General features: G+C 38.6%; 1 protein-coding gene across 1 annotated transcript in view; it reads right to left on the minus strand.

Moving 5' to 3' along the window:
- Positions 1 to 2,810: 2,810 nt before the first annotated feature.
- SORCS2 (sortilin related VPS10 domain containing receptor 2) overlaps positions 2,811 to 26,105 on the minus strand; it is a 460,992-nt gene continuing 437,697 nt past the window's right edge. Inside the window, 8 exon segments of the mRNA XM_059817647.1 lie at positions 2,811 to 2,834; positions 3,173 to 3,252; positions 5,422 to 5,579; positions 14,719 to 14,821; positions 16,335 to 16,434; positions 21,168 to 21,293; positions 23,491 to 23,603; positions 25,371 to 25,494. Of these exon segments, the coding sequence (XP_059673630.1) occupies positions 2,811 to 2,834; positions 3,173 to 3,252; positions 5,422 to 5,579; positions 14,719 to 14,821; positions 16,335 to 16,434; positions 21,168 to 21,293; positions 23,491 to 23,603; positions 25,371 to 25,494 (828 nt within the window).

The raw sequence follows: 26,105 nt of genomic DNA on the forward strand, positions 1-26,105 counted from the left end.
GTTCAAGAGATTCAAAACCTAGCACTAGTGAGACTTTTCAGTTAAAGATAAACCAAGACACCATGAATGGGAAAATGGTAATGGTATTTTCTCAGTTTTAAAAGAATTCATTTTAAAGTTATTCTTGCCAGGGACTCAAAGGCTTTCTTTATTATCTGCTGGCAATACTGACATCTCTTTAGAAAGTGTTTTTAAGACATGACAAACCAACCTCACGGGAGTGCTGCATGAATCAAATTAATAAGCATCAAAAAACATTATTACAGGCACTATATTGTGCTAAGTGTTAATTAGAGTACCAAGTGGTTAAATATTCTACAGTGTTCCAAAAGACTCCTGTTATCAGAGACACAAATCACCCTGTATTAAACGTATAAAAGTAGCTGTTAAAGCATAGATTAGATGTGTTCCTAGTTCCAACAGTGTCTTTTGCCAATCAGACGAACCATGGGAGAACAACCTCAAGCTAAAACTTCCATCCCATCCCTTGTCCATGAGGCTAATCTGCCACTTACCTGCCCTATACAAATAACCCACTTCAGATTTCACAGGAACAATTAAGATGTTTGCAATACTATTTTATTCTCTGCTCCAGCTCATTTCCACCAGAAAAAGCGTTAACAGTTGGCGAGGAGGGAAAGCCTCTGATGCAACGATCCCAAGAGCTTCCAAAGCACAGCACATTTTTTATTTGCACTCCTCTTCAAGAAACCCAGACTCACATACATGTAACACCTTGGATTTCTACAGAGTCTGGCACACAACAGTCAGCTAGAGCATTGCTTCTCTGTAAATCAGTTTGCACTCTACAACTAAATAGGCAGAAATTTTAGAACAATTTTTGAAATTATTTTCCTGAGCAGTTTGCAAGCACTTTTCAGAATCTTCACTTTAACTTTTCCACCTAGTTCCTTACAGTAACTTTATAATCTAGATTTTCTTGTGCTTTACACATACATCCTGTGGGGTTTGTGAGAGCCTACAGTACTACACCGAATTATTACATCCCAGTCCGTTGCATTTGATGACAATATGCTCTAGGATATCCACAGCTACATGGAAGAATGACTCCAATGCATATGATAATTTTAAGACAGTCCTCTTCTGTTTTACCAGCATTCATTATTTTCTGTTTGTTTATTCAGAAAGATGTAGTTAGCTATCTGTATGCTCCTTAAGCAAGGTGATGTGCGAGCTTGCCACTAGCATCAGTATGACATTCAGTGAGTAAAGAGCTATTTATTCTCTATCAAAGGCAAAAAGTGAAGAGATTATATAAGTTTCTCAGAGAAGCATCCTAATCCCTGGCAGCTGTGACACACAGGATGCCAGATTTTTAAACTCGTCACACCACAGCCCATTTCCTACATGGCTCCATAAACCACAGGGAAAAGACCAGTAGGGTGTGGACTCACTGCACTGCTGTTCCCTAGGGATGCAGAGGTCGGGACTAGGAAACTCTGACCCAACTCACAAAACTGGGATTAGGAAACTCTGACCTGACTATAAGCCTTTCTGCAGGCAGCTCCTTCAGAAGCCCCAACGCCCTCCCTGCAGAAGTAGGGGCCAGCGGTGGTAGGGACTGAGTGACACCCTGTGGTGATGCAAAGAAAATACGAACCCCTAAATCACAGCCCGTCTTCCCCACGGCCCTCTGGATTGTCAAACCAACCCGAGCGGAAAAGGTCAGGTAAGATTTTGCCCACCCCTGCCTGCAAGGGCAAACAGCCAGGGAAAATCCCAAAGAAGGGTGCGGGTGGGAAGGGGATGGCGGTGTGGTCCCCAGTCCTGCCCGGAGGAGAGTTCTGACCTACCCGGCACCTCTGCCCTAATAGGAAGTTTTGAAAAAATAACCGTACAAAGAAAGCGACTTAGAAGAGGTATTTACACTCTCTGGAAATTTAAGAAGAGACAGGCCACCAGCATGGGGTTTTACAGGATAACTCATCCGGCAGCTGCCATCGTCCTAGAGGCAGTCGCTCAGGAGACAAGCAGAGAGCAACTGAAATGACTGTCCGCAAGTGAAGGCACCTGGTCTGGAAACAGCATCAAGCTGGTGTTTTTATTTGACATGGGGTGGGATTGGGGGAGATACTGGTGCTGATGGTTTGTCAGGACTTGCTACACTTACAAAAGCATTATCCTATATTATGAGATATCTTAATTAACACTTTACTTCCTTTAATCCACAGAAGGGCCTAAGCCTAAATTCATTAGATTGTCTCACACATGTTTAAGTTAAGAGCTTAAGTATCGACTAGGAGTGCATTTGTCTCCTTACTCAGTCCTCTCCCAGTACAGAAACACTTGGCCTTTTAAAAAAATGTCATCGTGATGAACCAACCATCCATTCTGGTCTAGTCGCTTGTGTAAAAATCACCTTTTCGGGCTGAAGAGTCCCAGCCTTCTGCTGAATACCTCAATTAAAAATATAATTAAAAAGTTACAGTCAATCCTTCTAAAAATAAACATAAAGAACTAGAGCATATACAGAAAAGAAATAAGGTGGCATTGAAGGTGCCTAGGGCTACAAATTTGCTACCATAGTTTGAGTTTCAATTGTAACGAGTTCCCAGGCCATAGCGTGAACACAAGATGTATCAACCTTCTGCCTCGGTAACTGATGATGGACACTTTTTCCCACCGGACTGATAAGAAACCTCCTCTCCACCAGCATTTACAGCCATATTTGCAATTTTGTGACATCACCAGGGAAAAATAAAATGATACAGAGAAGAGTCTTTCGGTTTTTGTGTTCAGCTGCAAATATCAGCTAACCAGGTAACTGTGCATCTCTCTGGAGTTGATGCTCAAAACCACGCCTGAGTGATTGCCTACGAAAATAGAGAAACAAAAGGCCAGCATTAGTGTATTTCAAGCACTTCACAATAAATCCCCCTTTTATTGCAGGGACAAGTCAATCACATAAAGAGAGTGGCTTTAACAAACAACAGGTCAGGTGAAGGTTGGTGCAACTGCTCCATGTACCTACAGCATACTTTCGCGCAAAGCTTTTGCTCATGGTGGTGGATTTTGGCGAATTCCTAGGGTTTCTATCCCAGTGACAGCATAAGTTGGTTCTCTTTGTGGCTTAAAAAGGTGTAGTTGTCTCGAGGGGTGCAGGTGAGGGAGGAGAATGGAACCTGAGGCGTCCATTCAACATGCCACTGACCTGGGACTGGACACTGACCGGCATCAGCAATAAGGGAACTCTGTAGCTGTTCAAGTTGCCACTTCTCCCAGAAGGAGTCACTGCAAGGTAATGGTGTTGAGGAGTCCCAAGGTGGGGGTTGCGATAAAGTAGGCAACATAAAATATATAGAAAACAAAAAAAGTGGATGGGTGAGTCTGGAAATACTGTACTGTGGAAATTCAAAAGTTATGAGAAGAGAGAGAACAAACAGAAACCCAGGCCTGTAACTCCCTGCTGTGCATGGAGCGGAGGCTGCTACCGACATCTCCCACCAGGGAGGGAGAAAGCTCACCAGAACTAGAAGGGATCTCCATAGCATAGGAACCTTCTGCAAATAATGTCGCAAAACAGAATTTAATATAAAGCAGGGATTATAACATGTTTCATACTCTAGCCAGATAAAATAGAGGAGTATCATTAACAGGAATATTTTCTTGGCGGTACTGTGCAATACCGGAGCTAGTGGAAGTATTGCAAGTAACAAAACAGTACAGCGAACAGAAGTATAGTTTTATGTCTTAAAAAAAGTCTTGTGTCTAAAAGCTGTACAGTAGCTGACAAATACGGATGATTATGATCCACAGAAATGAACTCTCTACTCCGCTGGAAATGCTGCTGGTGTTGACAACCTGGCAGAAACACAAATCACCTCGAGATCTGCATTTGCTAACTGTCTTAAGTTTCACATTGAAACATCATGATCTTGCACTGTTTAACCCTAATAATGCTGTACTCAGAGAGAAGAATTTTTTTTTTCTCTGAGTAAGGAGTGCAGGGCAAGTATAGATTATTTTTGAATGCATTACAAATCAGGGTAGCATTTCTTTATTCCAGCATCCCAAGCTGCCTTATATAAATAGGCCATAAGGGATTTTCTGCCATTAAAAGAAGTTATGCTTTTGTACATTACTAGAGGTGTTTGAATGCTCCGCTTCAATAGGCATGCCTGCAAGGATTTTGTTAGCATTCAGCCTTCTCCTCTAAAGACCCTGGAGATCAGTTGATCAAACAATTTTAACATAGACTCCGTTTTGCCAGCTTGTTTTTGGAACTAACTCTGGTGAAGTCAGGAGTGTAATCAAGGTCGTCTTGCAAAATCTGAATGAAAACCTGGTGATACTCATACATAAAGGTTGTCAAAGAAAAGACAGAAACACACAAAGCAAAGCAGGAGGCTGGATTCTTCCCGTGTGCTCAAAGCTAACACCTCCAAGAACCTAGAAGCAGCACACAGTTCAGAAAATGAAAATAAAGACATAGACAACGAACAATAAAGGTGAGATCCAAGACAAAGAAATCTCTCCTCTGACAAAGTTCTGTCCTTCCCCAGGCTACCTCTGGTGCAGCTAAAACACATCTTCTTCCGTGCGTTCATGAAGGCATTACAGTTGCCTGTTACACCATGAATCTACTGCTACAAATCCCAAAGGCTTTGCGTTATCTGATGTATTTTCACAAAATGTGTAGAAATGGAACTGGGGAGCTTTTTCCATTGCCCTACACTTTTCAGACTGTGACCTGAAAGCAGTCTGAACACAATGGTAAATTTTACAAGAAAGGAACTTTATAGATCAGCACTCCATGTTTCATTAAAAATAACCACAGGGTGCCAGGAAATATACACTTCCACTTGACATTGAAATCATTTGCACTGAGAGATATTCTCAAAAAGTTTCCCTCATGTGTTCCTTATGACCACCCGATGATTACTAGAAAGCTACCAGCTAAATTGGGGAAGTCTCATGATACTTTTTATACAGGAATAAATTTAATGTTTCTAATCATGAAAACTTTAAATGCCTCTAGAATATGATGGTAAATATAGCAATGGATCTAGATACAATCCATTTGAAATCATGGCAACATTGCCTCTACAAATCCTTCTGGCCTAAACTCCATTTTCCACTAATTCAGGGGATTACTGAGTTAATTCAACTGTTACCTATTATATCCTGTTCTATCAAATAGAATTTCTCTCTAAAATTGTCCAAGTAAGTCTCCTGACATTAAACTGTATTATCTCTATACTCATGCTCTATATAGCATGTCATCCATACATTAACCTGTATCACAAGCAAGCAAAAAAAAAAAGAGATAACCCTTTGTTAGTGGTGTACTATTTGCTTCTTCCTGAGACTGAGCCAAAAATGAAAAAAAGCTAAAATGAAAACAAGTACCAATTAAAAATCAATTACTTACGAACATTTATAAACTAAAAATGAAGTTACCTCTTGCGTTACCTAGTGTTTGAGAGTCCAGATCATCATCAATAAACTCCTCACCCTGGATGATGTTCTGGGTGTCCTCACTATGATTAACAGGGCTTGTCATCTCCTGCTCTTTTTCGTTGTGCATCTGGGCGTAGACATTTCTGCCTGGCAGTTTCCTAAATTGGACAAGGAGAAAAAGTCTTGTGATGGAGTTCCTTCATGTCACGCACATGCTGGCATCAGAGCAGAGCTCCAGCAGAGCAAAGTCATTCCAGAATCACAAAACAGCACCAATCCCACCCTTCCTTAATTTTGTGTTCACAACCTAAACTTATCAACTCGTTATTCTCAGTCACAGTTTTACGTAACTGCCTTATCACGATGTTCATAACAACATAATAATTAAGCATCAATTTCTGACTAAGATTGACAATGAACAATACTGAAAAAAATTTACTAAAACCACAGAAAAACTATTTTAAGAGCTCAAGCAATAGAAAGGCCCATCAGGCATTCACTCCTGGTTCCAGGTGTCTTCACAAACATTAAGCTGGGTCACAACCATCATCGCATCTCCTTGGTGAGGTGGGCTGACATCGAAGGGTGATAGCATCAACTGGCACTCTCATACTCCCATCAGGGTTGAGGAGAAAGAAGCAGGAGAAATCCAGGAGACAGGGAATGGAAAGGGAGCAGAGAGTGAAGAACCAGGAGGCGAGGACCAAGCGGTAAGGAGTAAGGAGGTAAACAGGCATCGATAAGGGCAAATAAGAAGACAGGGGAAGTTGCTGAAGTTAAGCAGGCAGCACTGAAGGAGACAGAGTGTAAAGCTTGGCCCAGGACTACTGGGCACTGCTGAATTAGACAAAACTATCTATAGCAGACAGCATTTAATTTATTCATTCTGATTTGAATCTAGAAAAACAAAAAGCATGTTATTAAATGGCTCTATCAGCTCTAATGAACAATTAGCACCACGGCTGAGACTGGGAGGCTTAAGACTCAGTATTGATAAAGAGTTCTTAACTAGATTAACTTAAATTAGACTTTGTAAAATCAAAGGGAATAATCAGGGACTTCTAACTTTGCAACAGAATTTATGGTTTAAACATTTCTCAAGAGCTATACCTTTTGCTGTAGCTGCATTCACCTGCAAGGTGAATAAGGACATCCTAGGCACCAAGCAGACACTTCTGACTAGGGAGTTGCAGGTTGTAAGCTCTGTTTCCTACACCTCAAGAAGCAGCTTGACAACTTGATCAGCATGACAGCAGATCATGGCTGTCAAAGTCTGTGCTTAAACACAGATTATTGCAATGGGCAGACAACGAGAAGAAAAGAGAAAATGGGGTTGAACTGCTGATGTTAAGCTGCAGTTTCTGCTGACCTCCTTCAGACAGTGAGAAGATGGAAAAAGTGACACTAATTTTTAGGCATTTCTCTAAAAACAACAGTCTTCTGCTCCATATTCTGGCAGCAGTTTGAAAGCTGGATAAATACACAGGTTGCTCTGTTTTATCTAGGTTTTTGAAGATGACCTGTCTTTAAATGTCATTTCAGAAGAAAGGTTCTTTACCAGGTGGCACCATCTTAGTCTGAGAAAAAAGTTACTGCAGTGAACTATTTTGAACAGCACCTTTCATTGCATCAAAGTAATCAGAATAAATAGAAATTGCTAAACAGTGAAAGATGACTGAAGAGGATCTCCTCCCTTTAATTTGAACTATCCAAGAGATGAATTGCATCCTACATACCTGTATACGTAAACACACACACACATCTGTGTAGGTATGTGTATACACACACACACACAATTTTTTATATATATATATATATAAATCAGGTATTTTATCCCATTATTTATAAGCAGCAACAAAGAAAAATCTGATTGTTCTTGCTCTTTTCTGTATCTCAGTGAGCATGGAGTAAATAAAGCACAGTACTAATCAAATGCAAAGGACAAGGATGGAAAGAAGGTCTGATAGCACAATGCTGTGCTATTATGGCCACTTCAACAGGTCCGAGGGCTCCTCCAACACAAACATACACATAAAGCCAAGCCCTGTATCACTCTCCTCCCATTAAATGGATGAAAAAAGCCATGTTGAAAGGGGGAAGGACATTCCTCATTACCAAAACAAATACATTAGGTAATTAATTTAGATTTTTTTCTCTAGGGCCAGTAACTTCAGACTGTTTTTAATGTGTCTGCTAATGAAACTGGTCATGTGGAAAACAGTATCCCTCCCAATCAGACCTGTATCAAACCTGTCAAATTGCTCACTTTCAGTCCACCACCAAATGCCTAAGGGAAACAAAACCCAGAAGAATGTCTTTGCAACACATCTGCAGAATTAGCACATACGATTCTGCAATAATTAGGGGACCGTCTCAAAACTGCATTTCTGACAGATTGTAGAAGCATCAATGGCATTATCAAAATATTTTTGGCATAATAAAAATGTTACCCATCTCAAACCCATATGGCAGATCAGACCTTTGCAGTTAAGTAAAGGGAGCAGAGCTGCTAGTCTAACTGTTGTCTGCCCAGGCTGAAGGACCTGTCTGAAACCAGGTCAACAAGGTCTGTCCTTTAATGTAAATCCTGAGGCTTCAACTCACGTTTCTGGTAAGACTTACTAGTTAGAGATCACAACAATCACAACACAGACTATTAAACATATTAAGGGGTTCCTGAATGAAGAAACCTCACACGTTCACAAATAATGATTAAACGTATTGCTGTTAAGAGCACTTCTTTATGGGTTACAGACAAAAGGAGAAAAGGCATAAGCTGTTATTTCTCACTCACCTAAACCTCATGAGCCCAATCCTGCTAAGTACAAATGCTTCATGGAAGGTATAAAGCTGAGGTACTCAGTGACTCCTCCATACATTCCTTTGCTCCTCACACTTACAGAGTAGAGCATCTTAGACTGTAACATGGAGTATGGATCGGAGGAAGGAGAATATTACAGGTCTTGTGAAGGCATACCTGGTAGGCATTTGACCTTTTATACATTATAGAGATCTCTACGTGTTTCATATTGGTTCAGTTTTACAAGGAAGAGACTTAACCAGACTGAAGAAAATGATAGTCCAAGCCTTTTCAAGAGGCATTTTTAACACGTGCCAGATGTTCTGTTTATAAGGGACAACCGCACTGTGGGGTGGAACAGGATGTGGATACTGAATCCTTGCTAAAGATGGGCCTGATTCTGGCAATTTTCCAGTCACTCGTTACTGCTCTAACACGTAGGAAGGAAGCTGCTACCCCTAATTATACAGAGAGAAACTCTTGTGTACCCAAATGTGCTTTATTCTTCTTAAGGAAGCAATTTATGTTGAGTCCAATGTAACTGTTTGAAGTAGGCAGAGCTGAAATGCTTGGGTCTACATAAAAGACTACTGTGAAAACATGACAAGACATGAAATTTGACCCAAGAGATTTATATCAGCCATATGAAAATTGAAAGCACATTTATAAGAACAGAGAAAAAGATTATGCAATAATTTATTTTGGGGGTTTACTCTTCAGCTGCAAAATGCATGTGCTTCGCATCCATCACTGGAGACAATTACCTCTGCTGAACAGCACTCCATGGTTTACTTTTTTAGTTCCTTTTGTTTTCTCTGTAGCATTTTATTTCAATCATGAAGAAGAAGAAGAAATATTCATGCCTGCTTTGAGGACCATAAAAATAAGAACTGGAGACTTAATTCTAAACAGAACTACTAATGAACATCACAGCGCATGGCTTTCACCAAGCTCTCCAGGTCCCACACCTTTTAAAAAATATTCCAGAAAGTATTTTTTTCCTCCCTATATTCACAAATTCTAATCAGTTCATACCCGAATCTGTTTGCACTTAAAAATGTTCAGCAGTAAGGAACAGCAGGAGGGGGATGAGATACTGATTCCCACTCATTTGAACTCTCTAGTTTATCTGGCTTTCAATTCCTTCCTTGTGGAGCCAATATTCATTGGCCTTTATGCAACTTCATTCATTTTCCAGAGGCTTGATTAAGATTCTGTTTAGTATAAAAAATAGGAACAGATTCATATGGCAAAGGATACGGAATAATGCAGCATTCTCTTGGAACGTAAATAAAACTAACAACAATAATAATCCATTAAATAGAATACTTTATTGTGGTGTTGGCTTTATTATGTTTGGATTAATGTTCAGATGACTGACTTCTTTGTGCTTTAAGGCACTCCTGATTTACTTGCCTCTCTCATTTCCGAAATCTTTTCTACATGCTCTTACTTTGATTTCTAAGGAAGTTTTTATGAAATATTATGCATCGTTAAATTAGTGCCTGTTTTTTTTATAACTAAATGGCATGGATTGGGACTAAATTTGCTCTCATGGAACATAAAAGTAGTATAAGCAAGGTGGCGAAAAAAGATAGCTTTTCTTCAGAGACTGAAAATGAGATAGTAAGTCAATGAGGCAGAAAGATAACACAGTTCTGCTCCAGATTGTGGAAATGACCCAGGAGGGGGTTCATTTACCAAAAGTGGCACTTCATAGTAGTGGGGAAAAAAGGAATACACAAAAAATGCTATAAATTTGGCTGACGTAGATTCACGGTGATCTGTGAAAACAATGTTTAAGTACACTGGCAGTAGCTTGCACACAAATTAAAAGACGAAGATTTTCATATTCTTAGAGAATCTAATTTGCTACTATTAGGCAGGTAATATACCTAAGCAGAAAAGCCAACTATTTGCTCTGGTTTGGCTACTCTAATATCCTGTTATACAGAAGTGAAAAACAAGAAAAGGGTGATTTCAGATCTTCCACTAGTAACATGATGATTACGTGGCAGCTGTGATGTGGCTAAAATACAATTTTCCTTTCCTCCACTTTGCCTAGTGCAGACAGTGCTATTTGCCTTCTTTATACTGTTGCCCAGGACCCCACACCATAGAAGCTTGCTCTGAAAGGATGAAGAAATCTTTTCTGGATGGCAACTTGAAACCCACAAAAAAGTATAAACATTGTTTCAAAGGGAATGGACAAAGTGTGTTTTTACTGAACCAAATTTAGTAAAGATGGTATGGTATAAAAAAACCCCCCACCATATGCAGGTCCCAGATCTGCATTAAAAAATAGACCTGATTTCTCAAAAATCTTTTCCAGCTGCTTCATATTGTTCTGGTCAAAAGAAGCAGCTGTAGTCCATTTTACCTGGATGCTTAAACAACTGAAGCATGTTAGTGAGTATTGTAACATGTTGTTTGCTTGAGGCATCAGATTGGTGATTTCCATACTCAGAAAGTAAGAGCAAAGAAAAGGCAAATTATTCTTGGCTTGCCCGCCATCCATGTTCATTGTCTGCACTGCCTCTTGTGCCACAGCCGCAGTCAGATTTAGCAGATGGAGTATTTACCTCTCACTCCTCGCTGCCATGCTGAAAGTTTCCCCCCAAACTATCTAAACCAATCTTTGCTCATTTGTGGGATACAACTATAATTAGTTTTTAAAACCATCAGCATTTATCATTTAAAATTTACTTTTCATTTACCAGGTGAAAATAGTCCCAATCTGTATTGCTTACCCACTGTAATCACAAAGGCTCAAAACCCTGGGGGTCTCAAAACTTTTTTGCCTTTTTTTTTTTTTGTCTAAAGCAACTAACCACTCTCGGGATTGCCAGGAGTCGCTCCAGGGACTCTAGCACCAGTTTTTTGAGCACATGTTCCTGGTGAGAAGTGGCTGGATGCCCAAATAGGCCATTAGATAAAGTGGGTGGTGGGGGCACACATGCGGGGAGATGAAATGATAAATGCTTGCCAATTTACTGCATATAAGAACAGAGGGCAGCAGTCTTCCCAGTCAGTGGTTAAGTATTTGGGATGAGGGCATATCAGAACCGATGTAACCTACAGTCACCTAATCATTAGCTAGACAGCCATGACAGCTCTGATTACCCAGCAGAGCCTACAATTTTAGCTTTGATTAGAGTAGTGGGAAATTAAACAATTTTAATATTTTCTTTTTAATGGGAATTCCTTCAGGAGTGATGAGATGGTGTTGGTTTTTACTATGCATATAACTAATCAGCCAAAATCCCACTACCTCTATATGAATATGCCTCTGTTTTTCCCTTACCCCCCTACTTAATTAGATAAAATACTCTCTTCGTTTTCTGCATATGAGGCATCTGACACAGAATCTTATGCAGGATTGTTATTTTTAGATTACTGATCTCCCCCAGACTAATTTTGTGAGATTTACTTCTTGTGAGGGACACCAATTTTTAGCGCTGGCTATTGCAGTTTTCAAAAAATGAGAAATTAAACAGGAGCAGTAAGATTCATCATAGCTGTCTTGATTGCCCTGAAAAATTCATAAAAAAGAGGCATTAGATTAGTCCCTGATGTCTTGTCAACACCGTCTTTCATCTTGCAATTACGCTTGACAAAAATTAGTGTAAATTAAGACCCAAGTTCTTACAACATGAACTTCAGAAATAATCCGGACAGGGAGGGCAGGTGACCATGCTTGGGGACAAGGGGCCTTGGCACTCAGGAACCATTGGGCAGTTTGGTTTCTCCATTTTCTATCGAAGCTGTACTATGGTCTACACAGAAGTCCACTATTTTCTCTTTACTTTTCATCACAAGTTCTGAACAGTGCCTCTGCTCATTGCAAATGGATGAAATGCTTTCATGTATGAAGCTGTAACCTCCCTGCAAATCCAGCCACCATCTTATCTGCAAGCCAGTCTTTCCATCTTGCATCTTTCCAGGTATCAAACAACCTTAAGTAAAGAACTGTCCACTGGGCCAGCAAACAGAGAGAAAGAAATAGAGAATAGTCCAAGGCAGGTCCATGCAATCTTCTGCAGACCACTTGCTTTGCCTCCGCCCCAGTGCCAACTGCAAGTCCTGAAGACCCAGTTAGTGTAGTGATAAAACCAAGATTAATAAACATTTCTCTGACTTGGGGAAAAAAGGAGTTTCAACCCTTTTCTGAAGGGAGTATCTGACTATCAACTTACATAAATGAAAGGAAAGCACCACCAAATGTCTTCCATCTCCTCCTTAATTTTGTGAATCATACATAAAAATTATGGGCAGTATTAACATTTCAACACCTTATACGCGTCTGTAATTTCTATGGGGAAATAATTAATATTTATATTTGCATGTACTGAGTTACCATAGGGCCCAGTGTTATTCTGCTGAAATTATCTCCTAAAATTGAACAATTTTTGTTGCCTATGGCATTCTTTCAGCAAATTAATTTTTAATATACAGGCATATAATATTGACAAGCTGCCTTCGTGCATTACAACTTGCAACCTTTGTATCTATAAAGGACACTCAGTTTCACAGCCTCAGTCCCTATGGACCAGTTTGTAAACTTACATGCTCACTGTATTGACTTTAAAGGGACTATACTCACAAGTAAGTACTCCATGGGGATCCAGCAATTCACTATTCATCTTTATAAACACAGAAAAGATTTGGGTGGGAGAGGAGTTCACAGGGAGCACTCAGGGAAAAAGTGATTTTTCAAATGTAGCACCGATTAGGTGCTCAATATTCTTTGAAGATCAAATTGCAAATGAAGGATGCAATCAAAAAAAATTGTCATCTTGGAAAAGCTTAGCAGGAATATTTAAAAATAATTCTGTCAAGTATCTCAGAAACAGATATGATACGGACTAAAATTGAATACTACTGCATGGTCATTCATCAATGCCAACAGCAGTTTTCAGGCTACTGAGAAACATTTTAATATATCTCACAATTCTCCTCACTCACACCTAAATTAAAGCCCTGCAAAATTTAAGTGCAAATTATTTTCACAAATTATATGTAGAAGCGTGAGAGACATTAAAGCTTGCAATTTGCAAATTGTACTACAGTTTCCTCCTTAATAAAAGCTCTATTTATAAAGCAATGGTTCATTGGGCATTTTAGAAAGAACTCAAGGAAAATAATTTTTTTCTTCCTTTCTTGAATATTTTATACTTCTTTTGCCATGCAGTAATTGTGTCTGTTATTTAATTGCTCTCATTTAAGAGCTAATAAAAGATATACATCATACAGCTTTCAAAAGATATCACAAGCAAGTTTTATGATCCCACACTACAAACAGCAAATCCTCCATGTCTTGCTACTGAAATAATATAATTACATCACATCAACCATTTTTATGCTTTTCCTTGCTGCAGGCACCTAAAATAGCAAAACGGATTTTTATTCAATTGTAGGCAGTCTGATACAGCATTCTGTGCTTTGTCCCTTTAGAGCAATCAGTCACTATGAGCTCTAAGAAACTTAGGTGCTGCAGCGGGAAAATGAAGAGATTCTTGGAAAAAAGGGGGTTTCTCTATTGACTTAAAAAGTTTTTATCTAAACAAGCTCTTACTTAAATGCTTTCTAAGCTTACCGCTATCACAAACTCAGTGCCGCACCCATTTCTATAAACATGGTTATTTCAAATAAGAAACAATCTTTAAAAAACAATACAAATCAATTGGAATCCTCACTGAGTAAGGACATCAGGATTTGATGATCATGAAGGTTTGTTTCCAGTATGCTCAAACCCAATAGCTTCTAAATGCCCCAGAGATACAAAAATACCAAGAGCATAGCCAATGATAACACAGACTCATGAACAAGAACAAAATTCTTTGAATTGCACAGCACCCTACTAGTTCTGATTAAAATGAATTCAGGACTAAAGATATATTGGACTGTCAAAGGCTGGCCTGGTTTCCCTTGTCAGTTTTGAGAATATGTCTTGCATAAGGGCCACTTCCAGAATTATTTCTCCCCTCAACACACTCCAGTGTCAAATTAACGCTAATCTATTTCCATTAGTCATACTATGTGGCATTGCTCCCGCAATTAAAATGTAACATGTGCAAAGAGAAACTCCATAGCGCTACACATTTTGATAAAACTACTTTTTTAAGCAAATCACCATTGCAGATGCACTCCTTGTCCCGATAGCTTTTGTTTATTCATAACTGCTAGGAGTAATATGGTAGGAATTAATCAGGAATAATATTTTAGCTCAGCTCTATTTCTTGATGATATTATTTAGACAAGCTGAACAAACTCTCCATAGTTCCCATATTGCTGCTATTTATCTTGGAACACAGCAAGTGAAAGCAAGCATCAGTGCAGTACCTTGATGTCTGAGAAGTTCAGAAAAACACAATTTTCAAAGTGGTGGACTTTTTGCAATTCAAGAAATCTCCTTTTCAAATAAAAACCTCTGTTTTGTTATCTGTGGATAAATCTAACTCTTAAAATGTGTATGTTGTTGATTAAGGTCTACTTGCCTTTTGAACTTGTAGAGGATGAAAGCCCCAACTGCGACTAGACAGATAACAAAGAGAACCACAATAGCCCAGTAGCCACTGCCTCCTCCAATCCTCTGAGAGTCTGAAATACGAAATAAAAGAACAGCTTAGCACGTCCTCTTTCAGATCAGTCACATTCTTGGGCTTTCTTTTCTATTTAATTGTCAGGTCAGAAACATTTGTTGTTTACTTCTGTAACCTCTTCTTTTCACTCCATCTGCAGCCTCTTCAAAAAGGCAACAACAGAAAATTAATTGGTGATTTGCGACTGAAGGACAGAGGACCAATTAAAAAAAAACACAAAACCCAAACCCCTGAAAATTGAATTATTTGCATACTCAGTGAGTTTTTTTCTGGGTATCTAAAGTTATCATAGGAAATTATCACATACCCTAAATACATGCGTTGCAAAAGCAGGGCTGTATTAATTTCGCAAATGGAGAAACTAAGGCTCTGAATAACAAATGAACTCCTCAAGGTTGTACCTTGGTAAAGGCTGGAAGGAACATGGTCTTCTTTCAATCCCAGCCTTTTGTGCTGGCTAACAAATGTTAGCCCTTTAAACCAGATGAGGTACCACAGCGAGACTGTAGCATGATTCTACATTAGCGACTAGATAAAAGAGCTTTGTCTTCTACAGAGTGCTGACAGAAAAAATATCACACCGGTATTTACATAAATTGATTGTGGTCAGCTAAGCTGTTCTCCACAACACGTGAAATAAGAAAGAAGGATGTATTATGGGAGATGATAGACAAACAAAAATTATGGGACATTCTAATACAAGGTTCAAGTCAAAGCTGAACTTTGCGGTTAAAACATCATTTTAACGTATCTCTGTTCAAAATACAGACACGTATGCACACGTACTCTCTTCAACCAGTTTCCAGCTACACAGTGAATCCAGAGATGCAGGAAATGCAAACCCCCCTGTTTCCATTTGTTTTAAACAAAGAAAAAACATGTAATTTATCTCAGGACAGGATTAGCAACGTGGAGACCCCACAGCAAGCTTCACATTAGTTGATTTGAAGATCAGAGATACAAGGCAGAGATGCAAGCCTATGTCTGAGACCCATGGAGTTACATCAGGAGAGTTAATGGCTCATATAATGGTAAAGACGCTCTGCTTTCTTGGCAGCTAGTGCAGCCAAAGTGCCTTTAATTCATCAGATGGTTTTTTTGAAGCCTGGTTGGCTCTTCCTTCAGGGCACTATTTTGTACAACAGAAGTATTTACTTAATGTCATGGTTACACAGAAAAAAGCAAGAATCTTCTGATACAAATCATGAGGTATGACAAAGTGGAAATATGTAAGAAATATTTATTTGGTGGTAATTGTTAACAAGTACCAAATGAAAATATATCCATAAATACATGTGTGCGTGTATGTGTGTATATATATATTTACATACTTACATATATACCCATATTTATTTATGTGCGTACCTATATGGAGCAAGTATCAAGTAAGTATATACGTATGTGTGTATATGTACACACACATATTGATACAGAGATTTCCTCCTTAATTTATCAGAACTCAAACAGGCATCCAAAGGTTGGTCTGTTGGGAGCTTTGTTTACATATTTACCTGAACTGGAGTCAGCTAAAGTCACTAAGACCCAGTATCCTCCCCTCAGAAAGAAACTGATGTTGTGTGCACTCAAGGCCTGCTTTATAGCCGCTATTCTCTGAAAATACAACAGAGAGAATGTCAGACGACTCACACTCCATTCCACTTTGAGAGACTCAATGCTCTAAAAAGGAAAACCTCTGGTTCATTAAATCGTAAGAAACTCAGAAAGCATTTGTCAATGATGAGCTGAAATCTTAAAGAAATTCCATCTTTAAAAATCATGCAAAACTCCACAAGCCGTAAAAGCTGAAAATGTCAAAACTTTAGAGCCAAATCTTTCTTTCTGCTTACCAAAGCCTTACCAAATCACCCAGTATGTGACAGACAGCATGTCATTTGCACGCACTATTGGGTTTACCTGGGTCATAACTCACACAAAGCATAATCCATATTAAAAACTCTCCATTCTTCTAACCTATCAGAAGAAAACATGCGATGTCATTTTAGATTTCTTGCTATGAAAAGTAACTGCTATTTGATAATGAACTGCATGTCATAATTTACCCCATCTCCTTACATATAATGGGATGGATTCCATTTATACCTAATTTTTAACAATATTCTGTAGAAATATATACATCCATCCATGTGGAAAAAATCGGGATTCCTCCTATTTTTCTCCAGTGGATAGAGCATAGTAAAATATAGTCTCTCACATTTTTATGGAGCAGAACCATTAAATATACCATCATATCCTAACCCCAGATGACAAATTGTCTGAATTTTCCCTTCTACTTGCTTGTGTCTTCAACATGGGTAATTTTCTAAAAGATCAAAGCTAGTTTTATACTCTATGCCTTATAATTTAGGATACGACTTCCCACAGGATGCCAAATTAGAAATATGCTTTATATCCATGAAACCTTCACGAGTAACTCCTTTTATGGTATTATCAATTACGGTGCTCATCTTCGACAAGCCTTTGCAGTATAACAGATAGAAATCCCTGTAGTCTCTCTCATGTTATGGACAGAGACTACCCAAAAGTTCAAAGTCAAATATCCTCACTCATATTGAGGACTAGCTAACTTCTGAAGCCATTCCACTGACTTTATTACTTTTTGCGGGGGGGGGCGGGCGGGGAATGACTCAACATAAGGGTGATGTGAGCATGGCCTCAGTTATTTTCCAAGACAATTACTCCAGATAGCTCCTAAGAATTTATCCTTTTGCCTAAAGTCTGAAAAGAGAATGGATATGACAACTATATTGATTAGCAGCCTTTAAAGTAATGGTGGCACCACTGAAATAAAGTTACTTAGTATCAGTCCAGGTTCATTCACATGTTCATGGTATACAATGCAAGAGGAACCACTACTTCAGGCTAATCTGACCTTCAGCCAGTAAATTAAATTACTGAGCCCCATAACTTTGGATACCTCATATTTTCCTGGCAGCTGTTTGAGGAACCCAGCATTTACTCTGGTTTTTGCTTAAGTGACTACCACTTGTTCGTTATTTCTCTCCCCACCCCGGGTTTCCACCCAAGCCTATACAAACTACACTTCCACACGTCAAAAATTTGAATCTCATGTGAATCCAGCCAAAGGTTCTGGCTTATTTATTTCACTGTTAGATTGATGGTTGTTTCAGTACTCATGGGGTTTTTTCTTCTGCCCCGAGATATCCATTGAGCACAGTGCTGCCACTTCTCCAACTTTTTAAAAAACAAATCCAGTGTTTGGAGCGCTTCTCCAGACTCTCCACATTAAGGTTCTTAAACCACCATTTGAATTTTCTATCTTCTTTTTCTACATCCTTGCCAATGATAATATTTGAGCATGTGAACACACTGGCTCCTGCACTATGGTATAAGAATGCAAAAATAATGACAATATTCAAACTCTTACCCACCTATTGATACATCTGGGGGTCTGACTTGCCCTTTTTGCCAAAGCAACTCACTGGGAATTTTCATGTAGTAGTTTGTCTAGATAGAGCCTCAAATCCTCCTCAGAGCCACTGCTTTCCAGGCTATAGTTTAAATGCACTTTAACTGACTCCTTCAACTGGGCTCATTCCACCCACATGTAATAGATGAGCATAAATTAAGCAATCGAGTCTTCCTCTAGAGTCAGTGATTAGAATGAAATACTTTTGAAATTGCTGTGTTCTTAAAGCCAGGTTAAATCACGCTCAGCTTTTATTTCTACATGCATAAATTTGAAAGAAAAAGGGCTTTTGTCAGAATGGAACCAACTCTCAGAATTATCCAAAGGGTTCCTACTACTGCACTGCCAACTTACTTATGATCTTTGTTATTGCTGGCTACTTTTACCAATGACTCCTATTCTAGACCACTAACTTAATAACTAGCATCACATCACAACTCTCTGTGTAAAACACCAGTAGGAACTCCACCAAGTAGTTGTCCTCTGCCTGACCAAGAAATTATTGCCTTTAACAGTCCTTCTGAAATCGCATAACATCCCAAACCAAAAAGTTTTTCAGCCAAGAACAAATAGGTTCTCTTTAAGGGAAGACATTTCATAACTATGTCTAAGTTAAGGATTTCAGGGACACTTTCTCCAAACATGCATGAAACATTCTGCTTTGGAGAGTCCTCACAATAGTGTCACAACACTAATTTTGAGAACTTGCACTAGCAGCAGTTCCTTCCAGTGAAACATGGCAAAGACTTTCAAGATTCTCTTCTCATAACAGAGGAGAACGTAACAAATCTTTAAACAAGTGACACCATGAGTATTTTCCTGTTGACTTAACCAGTTACTGCTTCCAAGTTTATTTACGTAGGCTATATTTTCAGGATACTTCTTGAGTCACAGTGGATTCTGATACAACACATATTTTATCAAAATTTGTGCCATTCCACTCTAAATCAACAAATTTATATGCACATATCAATAGCTAAGATAGTGTCCCTTAGCAATAATATAAAAATAGAAATTTTTATAAAATAGCTGGCACTAAAAGACTGGCTCTACAGCATTGTACTCTGTAAAACAATTGATGTTGAAATGTGATACTAGTGTACCTGATTTTTATCATTGGATAGCATAGGTCGCTGTAATTGCTCCTGTTTCCCTTGTTCCTGCTCCAACCAAGCCTAGGTTCTACCATATTTGGTATTTCCATACATGTAAACCCCAACCACCACTGGTCTGACCTGGTCCATCCTAACAATGTCAGAAACGTACATCTATTCTCCAGATTATACAATTACTTTCACCTTTCAGTGCTCCTCTAGTTTCAGAAAACCTTTGCAAGGTCTTACCAGAGAACTACTTATTACAGAAACTGTGCCCTGCTAAACTACTGTAATTTCCCCATAGCCCCACTGAACAGAAATTTTTCCACATCATTTGCAACGTGTGATTGTTCTTCTTTATACTTTGGAGTAACCGACAGAATATTTCATACACAAACATGAAAAAAACCTTCAGACAGCATTGATTATAATTGATGACATTCTTTAAGCTGCCCTGAAGCACAGCACTAATATAACAGTTGAGATTTAAAGGGAACTAATATGCATAACACTTCGCACTGAAATAAAATGTTTGCACAACCTAAGAATCTATCACCACCAGTTCCCTTAAATTATTAAAGACGTCCATTCCCTATATCCTCAGAATAAAGAATTTCCTTTAGAAGCTGCAGCTTGCTTCTTCAAGAAGTGGAAAGATGCAAATAATTTTGAAGTGGTAATATTCACCTGGCTAAAAGCCTTAGTTCATTAATGGCTCTCTACTATAGAAACAACCTGTTAAAATTAACCATTTCCTGCAACATAATCAGGATTTCAGACTCCCAGGAATTCCCACTGTGATTAGAGAGGGAGAGCAGTAAGGGTTTGGGGTTGCCACAAAGCAGAAAATTATGTGCAGTCACACTGTACTCTGTGCATTTTAAAGTAAGACACCCGTTCAAGTACTTGGACAACTTCAACATACTTTTTTGGACTTTCCAAAGTGTACTCCCCATCAATTCCAAACACAATCTACTGGTTTTGTGTTAATATGAAGAGCTTCATCTTATCTACTTCTCCAGCTCTTTGGATACAGTGACCTTGTCTCAAGAAGTTGTAAAATGCCCTTCAAAATTAATGATACCTTACATTGTGATTCTTTGTAACCGGCAGGACTTGCTGCAAGATACAGGCACAGAGTTGGGACCTGTTCCTTCTCTATCACAGCAAAAGGACAAATATCATAAATTACAAGTGCCAAACAGTCTTCTGATTTTCAACTGGCATAAAGTCTTTTATTATGGAAGAAATACGGTTTGGAAATAAGTAGGGAGACACTAATGTCTGATTTTGATTCCTGTGTTCACTATATTTGTTTCTTGCCAATTGAAAAGGACATTTGCTCATAAAGGCAGAAACTACCTGCTTGATGCTCTTTACATTATAGGTTAACTACTAAGGTTCTGTTTCTGTTTAACCTGAAATCTAATTCGCTTCTGAAGACAGTGCAGAGATGGTTCCTCCCTCTTTAGAAATGTCAGTGTTCTAAATACTCTCTTTGCTCTACTGGATCTTCACAGACATCACCGTTGTTTCTGTTTAAAAAACAGATCAATATATTAGTTATTCTTGAGAAATACACTAATACCAGTAAGCACTAGATTATGCTGGTCTATACACTGTCAAACACAGCAGTCATAGGTGTTGCTAGCTTCTACACGTCTCTTGTCAGGTGGGAGTGAGATCTTTACATAGTTAGGGAGCACCTTTTAATTTCACATAAAGACAATGAGAGTACAGCCAACGATTGCAAAACAGGATGAAGACTGTCCCAACCAGACATACATTGCTCTGGTTACCTTATCACTAGTTACACTTCTCTTCCTTTTTGGTTGGTTTGCTGGTAGTAGCACATGCAAGTCAGCAGTTGTGGGCAGACCAGGTTTCACGACTGTTACGAGTGTTTCTTCGGGTATATTGGTTTCCTGTGAAGACAAAGGCATATGGCAAATTATAGGACACCTTGCTTTATATTTTATACAAAATACATAAATAACTCCTCATGTCTCTTTTCGTCTTTGGTGTTCAGACACTTAATATTTAGAGGGGATTCCACCAGAAGCTAAAATATGAACAAAGCCAAACATAAATTAACTGAAATGTGAGCTGCTCTTTGAAGACTGGAACAGCTACCGCATTAAACAGATTTAGTGGTGTGCTGGTTTTATCTGGGATAGAGTTGATTTTCTTCATAGTAGCTAGTATGGGGCTGTGTTTTGGATTTGTGCTGAAAACCAGTGTTGATAATACAGAGATGTTTTCACAGAGCCAAGGCCTTTTCTGCTTCTCACACCACCCCACACTGCTTCTCACCACCAGTGAGTAGGCTGGGGGTGCACAAGAAGTTGGGAGGGGACACAGCCGGGACAGCTGACCCCAACTGCCCAAAGGGATATTCCGTACCATATGACGTCATGCTCAGTAAATAAAGTTGGGGGAAAGCTGCCCGGGGAACTGCTGCTTGGGGACAGGCTGGGCATCACTTGTCTTTCTTGGGTTTTATTTTGTTGTTGTTGTTGTTATTTTCCTTTCCATTACAATTTTTATTATTATTATAATTATAATTATTTTATTTTATTTCATTTCATGTCATTTATTAAACTGTTCTCATCTCAACCCATGAGCTTTCTCACTTTTACTTTTCCGATTCTCTCCCCCACCCCGCTGGGGCAGGGGGGAGTGAGCAAGTGGCTCTGTGGTGCTTAGTTGCCGGATGGGGTTAAACCACAACAAGTGGCATCATGGAAAGAAGCAAAATGAAGTGGTGTGCAGTTTTAGCAAAACTCTGCAATGGCTATGCATTTCCAGGGTAACATAAAAAAAAAATTAAAACTCCTATGTGATTTAGGATCCTTTGTAGGCCATTCAGACACTTAGTAGACTTAGAAGGGCATATTCATTGCAGCTAACTTCAGCTTAAGGAGGCTACTTTTCCATCTGTGTTTAACGGACAGAGAGAAGTCTTCCAAGGTGAGACTAAGAGCACCTAGGTTCAGTTCCTTAAATTGTTATGAATACCTGCAGCCCCCACTGAAAGTCAAGTGCATTCCTTTTCAAAACAGTTTGTGCAAATTTTGCTATAGTCCCAAATTCCTCTATGTGTTGTATAATACAGCCACACAATTCTAATTACAACACCCTGGGCACTTCCCGTAGCCTTCCTTTCTCAAAAGATTCTGAAATTCCATTAAATTGTTCATATTCTTTTGCAAATGATTTAGTAATTAATAAAATGCAAGGGCAATTTTATAAGGTATTAAAACATTTTTTTGACTGACACTGGTTATGGAATGGTTTTAAGCTGAAAAAAGTGGGAATTTAATTTGACAATTGATGTGACCCTTAAAAAAAAGGCAGGAAAAAGTATAAAGTTAAAATTCCAGAACCTGATCTGCACTACTGTAAATCCAGGAAAAGTCAAGTGATTTCAAACACAAGCATTTTCAAAACATTATCAACCTACACCTTAGTGCTACTGCCCTCACAAAAAGTCAGTGTGTGCACTCGGTTGCTGGCAGTGCGTGTACCTGAAGAGCACAGCTGACAGTTTTTATGGGGTGCTTTTATTTATCTCACAGAACTGCTGCATGGCTTTGTACTTGATTTAACCAACAGGATTCAACTACTGCCGATCCACATTTCTTTTGCAAATATGATCTAAAAAAATCACTGTACTATTTGCCCAGATATTACATATAATTTCAAAGTTACATGACTGACATTGTAATTTTTTTCTTTCTGCTTTGTTTTTACACAAAGCCTGTGTCTTTTATTTTACACAACATCCGTTGCTTAACTTCTAAATATATCACATTTAAGCTACTCTTCCTGTTTTGGAGTCAGCAGTATTTGCCAATATGTCTATCCCTAATCCCAGAGAGCAATATTTACCATTAATTGCCAATCAGGCTGTGTCAGACCTAAACTTCCTATGTTACAATATCATCATCCACAGCCTGCAGGTAAAAGTGACACTAGGCTCAAACTTATTTGATATATGGCTCATGAGGTCCACTTTATTATTTTGCTCTGCCTCCTTTTTTCTAAATGAGAAGGCATTAACTTAACCTTCAAGCTTTACGACTGGCGAAGGAACATTTTACGAGCAATCTGGAAGAGCACCTTTGCAAGAAGTCGTGTTACTACCCGCCCTATGTCTTCCCTCCACTCCGCTATGTCAGGGTTGTACATGTCCAGGTGCTTAGTAAACTTCAGAGGAAGAACATGAAAATGATCTAGAAAAACAAAAATAAACAATTTTGAACAAGTAATAAACCAGGTTGCAAAAACAGTTTTGCAGAAATAAAAGCTGAAAATATGTATTTGGCATTATTTGCCGTGCAGCCCTGCAGTATCTAGGAAGCCCACTGCTCTCTGTTGTGTACTCTTGCATGGAGCAAGAGTACACTCCTGTCAGGCACTCAACTTCTTTCTGTATTTTCATCAACATCATCAAAACTGTGCCTAAAGATAAAAAAGCAGGAAGAAAAAAAATAAACAAAGCAGATTTACATGCGTGCTCTGGGGTCATAACCTTCCCAATAATTTTTCCTTAGGACAATACACCACACAGGCATGGTTGGTTTCTTTTACTTGTAATGGGAATGCACCAATGGATTTTGTTCTCACTGAATCATAAACATGTGGTTTTTGCCCGTTACATGTTCCTGTTTTTCCTGTAAAATTAATACTTTATGTATTCCATCAACTAGCTATGAAAATAAGAAGAGAAATGATATACCAAAGGCTAACTACTGCCCTCTTCAAAAAAATAAAAACAAGGTACACCCACAACATTTCTCTGGATATTGTCCAAAATATCTGAAATACCAGAAATGGGCTGTTCCCCAGTAAACGGTCTCTAAAATCTTCCCTTTGTCCACATAGGCTCCTTGGATGAACACCTGGGGAACTTAATGCAAAGCAGAGAAAGAGATCCTCTGGAATGCATGAGTCAAACTGGCCTCCCCAGTGCTTCTGACAGAATTGTATTTTAAAGGGGTTTTCTTTTCCAGAGGTTTCTTTATTTCCCCCATGACCAGCACTTTCTTGCTCTTGGTATCAGGATGGGCCAACACTAAGAGCAGAAGGAGTGTTTGAAAGCCAAAGTCATTAATTCAGTACATTACACTTCTAAAGATTTCTAAAGAAGTGGATGCACTTATAAGTGGTAGCATAAATGTTAAATCCATTTACCTTAGGAAAGGAGAAGGTTCATAAAAGCTGCATTTATCATGAGTGTGTTTTTTACCATTCTTTAAATTAATAACGATACTAACAGCAAAAATAACAGAATCTTCTTCTGACAATAGAGATGTATCATGTTGTATATGTCATGATATCTGAAGGCTTTTTGCTCTGCATTAAAAAGAAGCTTTTTCACTTATCACAATTCCCACATGTGACAGTACAAATACAAATGTAATTCATTCATTGGCACTACATTTTTCACAGTATATTATGCCTTGTCACCACATTATAAGACACCACACTAGGGCACAATGTGAAACAAGAGCTGAAGGGTTATTCAAAAATTACAGCAGAGATATACTTGATCCAAACTCTCAGATAAACATCAAATAAACATACTGTGATAAAAGGCAATTACTTCACACTTCTTTTAATGCTGAGAGTATATACACAACTAAATTTTCCTTTTTCCAGAGGTATTTAAACTATTTTGTTTAGAAATTCTAAGAAACTCTCTAGTCATAGGCCCTAATATTACTTAAACACTATTGTTACATATAGCATTTGGGAACCACAGTAACATTTGAAGTAAGCAAAGGAAACAAAACGTTTCAGATTAAACCCTTCCATACAATCACACTGTTCAACTTCATGGAGTTACCTAGTGACAGTTCATCCCTCTAATTTTAACAATTACATGTGGCATCAGATATAGTTTTACAAAAGGTTCAGTTGTGTCAGGCCTGGTTTAAGAGGTGTAAGAAACAAGCACACGTGAAACAAAAAAAAAATTAACAAGAGTAATGTCTCACCAAACACATGGACAACTTTTGAGTCCTGAAGCATGGAGCTCCCGCAAGAAGCCTGCACTGTAACTCTGACGTCACCGGTCTCAGCAAACTTTGTCACCAGAAAATTGTCCAATGTAAGGAGTGGCTTTAAAAAACAAAGAAAAGTTGAAAATAGAATTTCACTAAGAACCACAAGAACAGTGTCAAGAGACCATCACTACAAACAATTAGCAAAAAAGGTTTTACTTCAATTATTTAATTAATCAACATTTTATCAAATTGTTGAATTACAATTTTCAATACAGCATGTTCCTTTCCCTAAATAGAATGTTTATAAACAAAATAGCTGCCAGATGGGGCAAAGATTTCTTTTAGAATAATTGGTCAAGCATTAGGCTTTCATTCAGATCCCACTGAAATAAACAGATTTTGAGTGAGGCTCACAAACCTCTACAAGATCATGTACAGTAAGCCATTTGCCTCAAAAAACGTGGGGTATAGTCAAGGTCAAAAGGATTAATTCTGCCAACTTAGAGCATGACCCATGGAAGTGCACCAGCCCACCATAACCTCCAAGGCGGAACTGAGATAATCTGTTCCCTGACCACATCTGTATGAATTATAAAACCCTTCACAAGACTACATCGATCTGCAGTGCCTGTTCTAGCAACGGTAAAGTCAGTAATGATGAAAAGATACAGGCTGGGATTATGGCAGACAGCACATTTACAAGAAGAAAGTTCATTGCGCTTATCT

The sequence above is a fragment of the Gavia stellata genome, chromosome 5, assembly GCF_030936135.1.
Source record: "Gavia stellata isolate bGavSte3 chromosome 5, bGavSte3.hap2, whole genome shotgun sequence".
Taxonomy (NCBI): Eukaryota; Metazoa; Chordata; class Aves; order Gaviiformes; family Gaviidae; genus Gavia; species Gavia stellata.